This window comes from Acanthamoeba castellanii, assembly GCF_000313135.1.
Source record: "Acanthamoeba castellanii str. Neff unplaced genomic scaffold scf7180000084724, whole genome shotgun sequence".
Classification (NCBI taxonomy): Eukaryota; Discosea; order Longamoebia; family Acanthamoebidae; genus Acanthamoeba; species Acanthamoeba castellanii.
Genome location: NW_004457611.1, coordinates 370592 through 372528, shown reverse-complemented (window position 1 = coordinate 372528; position 1937 = coordinate 370592). Strand labels below are relative to the sequence as shown.

At 53.9% G+C, this 1937-nt stretch overlaps 2 protein-coding genes across 2 annotated transcripts; one reads left to right on the top strand and one right to left on the bottom strand.

The window, feature by feature from the left end:
* Positions 1-62: 62 nt before the first annotated feature.
* Positions 63-876, top strand: ACA1_159670 (uncharacterized protein; the record flags this gene model as incomplete). The annotated part of the gene is made up of 2 exons (XM_004348537.1): positions 63-734; positions 826-876. The coding sequence occupies 2 exons, from the start codon at positions 63-65 to the stop codon at positions 874-876; spliced, it is 723 nt and encodes a 240-aa protein (XP_004348587.1).
* A 135-nt stretch (positions 877-1011) lies between these two features.
* On the bottom strand, positions 1012-1935 carry ACA1_159660 (developmentally regulated GTP binding protein; the record flags this gene model as incomplete). Its single annotated transcript, XM_004348536.1, has 5 exons — positions 1012-1135; positions 1250-1325; positions 1400-1568; positions 1668-1765; positions 1896-1935. Coding segments are annotated over 5 exons (507 nt in total), but the record flags the coding sequence as incomplete, so codon positions are not given.
* Between the last annotated feature and the right edge of the window lie 2 nt (positions 1936-1937).

Below are 1937 nucleotides of genomic sequence, written 5' to 3'. Positions count from 1 at the left end.
ACATTTTTTTTTCTGTTCATTTGGATGTTTCTTGAAAAGCAATGGAACAAATGCTGGTGGAGATGGACCAGTTGAAGTGCAAGGTGGAGTCCTACAACGCAACTCCAACAACAGTGAGCCCCAATCCATTGGAGCTGCTGGCACACGCCAGCACATCCCCCACCACAGCAAAGGAGCTTCAGCTCCAGGTGGCACTGTCCACTGCAATGGACCAGCTGAAGAGGGTCATGGGCACAGCCTGCCGTGGGTCCAAAGACCTCCCCGAGCTGGCTGACGCCATCTCCAGCTTCGCCCAAGTCTACAACGCAGCCAACCACCTGCCCCACTTCCCCCCGGCCCAGCGCGACCGGCTGGTCACCGCTGCAGAGTGGGTGATCAAGTCAGGCGACCCGTCACACGAGGGCGCGAGTGTGGTGTGGGCCGGGCTCCACTTCTACGAGGGCTGGGCGTTGGCCTACCTCCAGCAGTGCTTCCCCAAGTCACCATTCTTTTTCAGGGTGGAGAGGCTTGCCCTCTACAACCTGCCAAAGAGGCTCAGCAAAGCAATCACCATTGGCCAACAAATCACCATCACCAATCCCTACATGCGCATGGCCAAGGACAGTAAGCCCATGATTCATGTGGACAACCCCATGAGCATCCAACTCCTTGAGAAGGTCTCCATCTGCCATTTCTGCTCCAAGCAGGTGTTGTGCTGTGGCAAGTGTCGACCTTCGCAGTGCCCTCTACTGCAGGTATGTGATGTGTCATACACACACCATTCACGCCAGGCTGACCAAAAATTGGTACAAATCTCTGGGCTGCACACTCAGCAAGCAATGCCAGGTCAGCGACTGGAAAGAGCTCAACCACAAGGCGGTCTGCTTCGCGGAGTAACAACAGTTCTGTGTCACGCTGGCTGCACCTCCATGATGGCGGTTAAGAACAACGTTCAATCAGATGTCTCTCATGCAGCTTTTCGAAAAGAAAACTGAACGTGTTCGTGGAGTGCAGACACACCAAAAGCGGTCTCTACTTCTTGGAGAGGTAGATGACGTCCTCATCGAGCAGCCGGTGCTTGAGACCGACCCTCTGCGGCGTGTGCTTGGCCGAGGCGCCCCACACGAGCGCGTACTTGAACTGGTCCACCAGATCCCTGTATGAGTAGCGTCATCAGTTCGCTGGCCTCGCCATGCACCGCACGACACACACACACACACACGACACACACACGACACACGACACACGCATGACACAGAAGAGGATGTACTTGTGGATGAGCCTGCAGACATCTTCCACGGTGGCTCCGGTACGCATGACGATGGGCTCAGAGAAATCGGGCGGCACTGAATAATAATAATAAACAATGTGAGTATACGTGTGTCGCATGCAGCGCGCTGTGTGTCTCAGAAGAACGTACGGCCGCGGCGCTTGGTGTAGACTCGGACGAGGTCGAGGTACTCCCAGATGGCGGGCAGGAGGCCGTCCATGAGGTTGAGCTGCAGGCCGGCAGAGATCACGACCGAGTGGGGTCGCCTGGCGAGCTTGTCCACCTCCTCAATGGAGAGCTGATCGATCTTGTTGTACACCTGCGGTAGGTACAAAACACGGTGAACACATGCACCATCGCACCACCGCACGCACACCACCGCACGCAACACAAAGGAAGGATAGAGAGGGGTGCGTACGTAGAGGGCCTTGACGTAGTGGGCGCGGCCCACGATGACGTCGATGAGCTCGTCGATGGTGGCGTCGCACCTCATCAGAATCTCCGCGTTGTGAATCTCTGCGTTCCAACACAAGCCAGAGAGAAGTAAATAGAAATTCATAAACTACAATTAAAAATTAAAACAAAAACATAATCATTTCATAAATAATAATAAAATATAAAATATAAAATAAATAACGAATCGTACTGTATTCGTGCAGGATGAGCCTGCACACCTTCTCGTCGATGT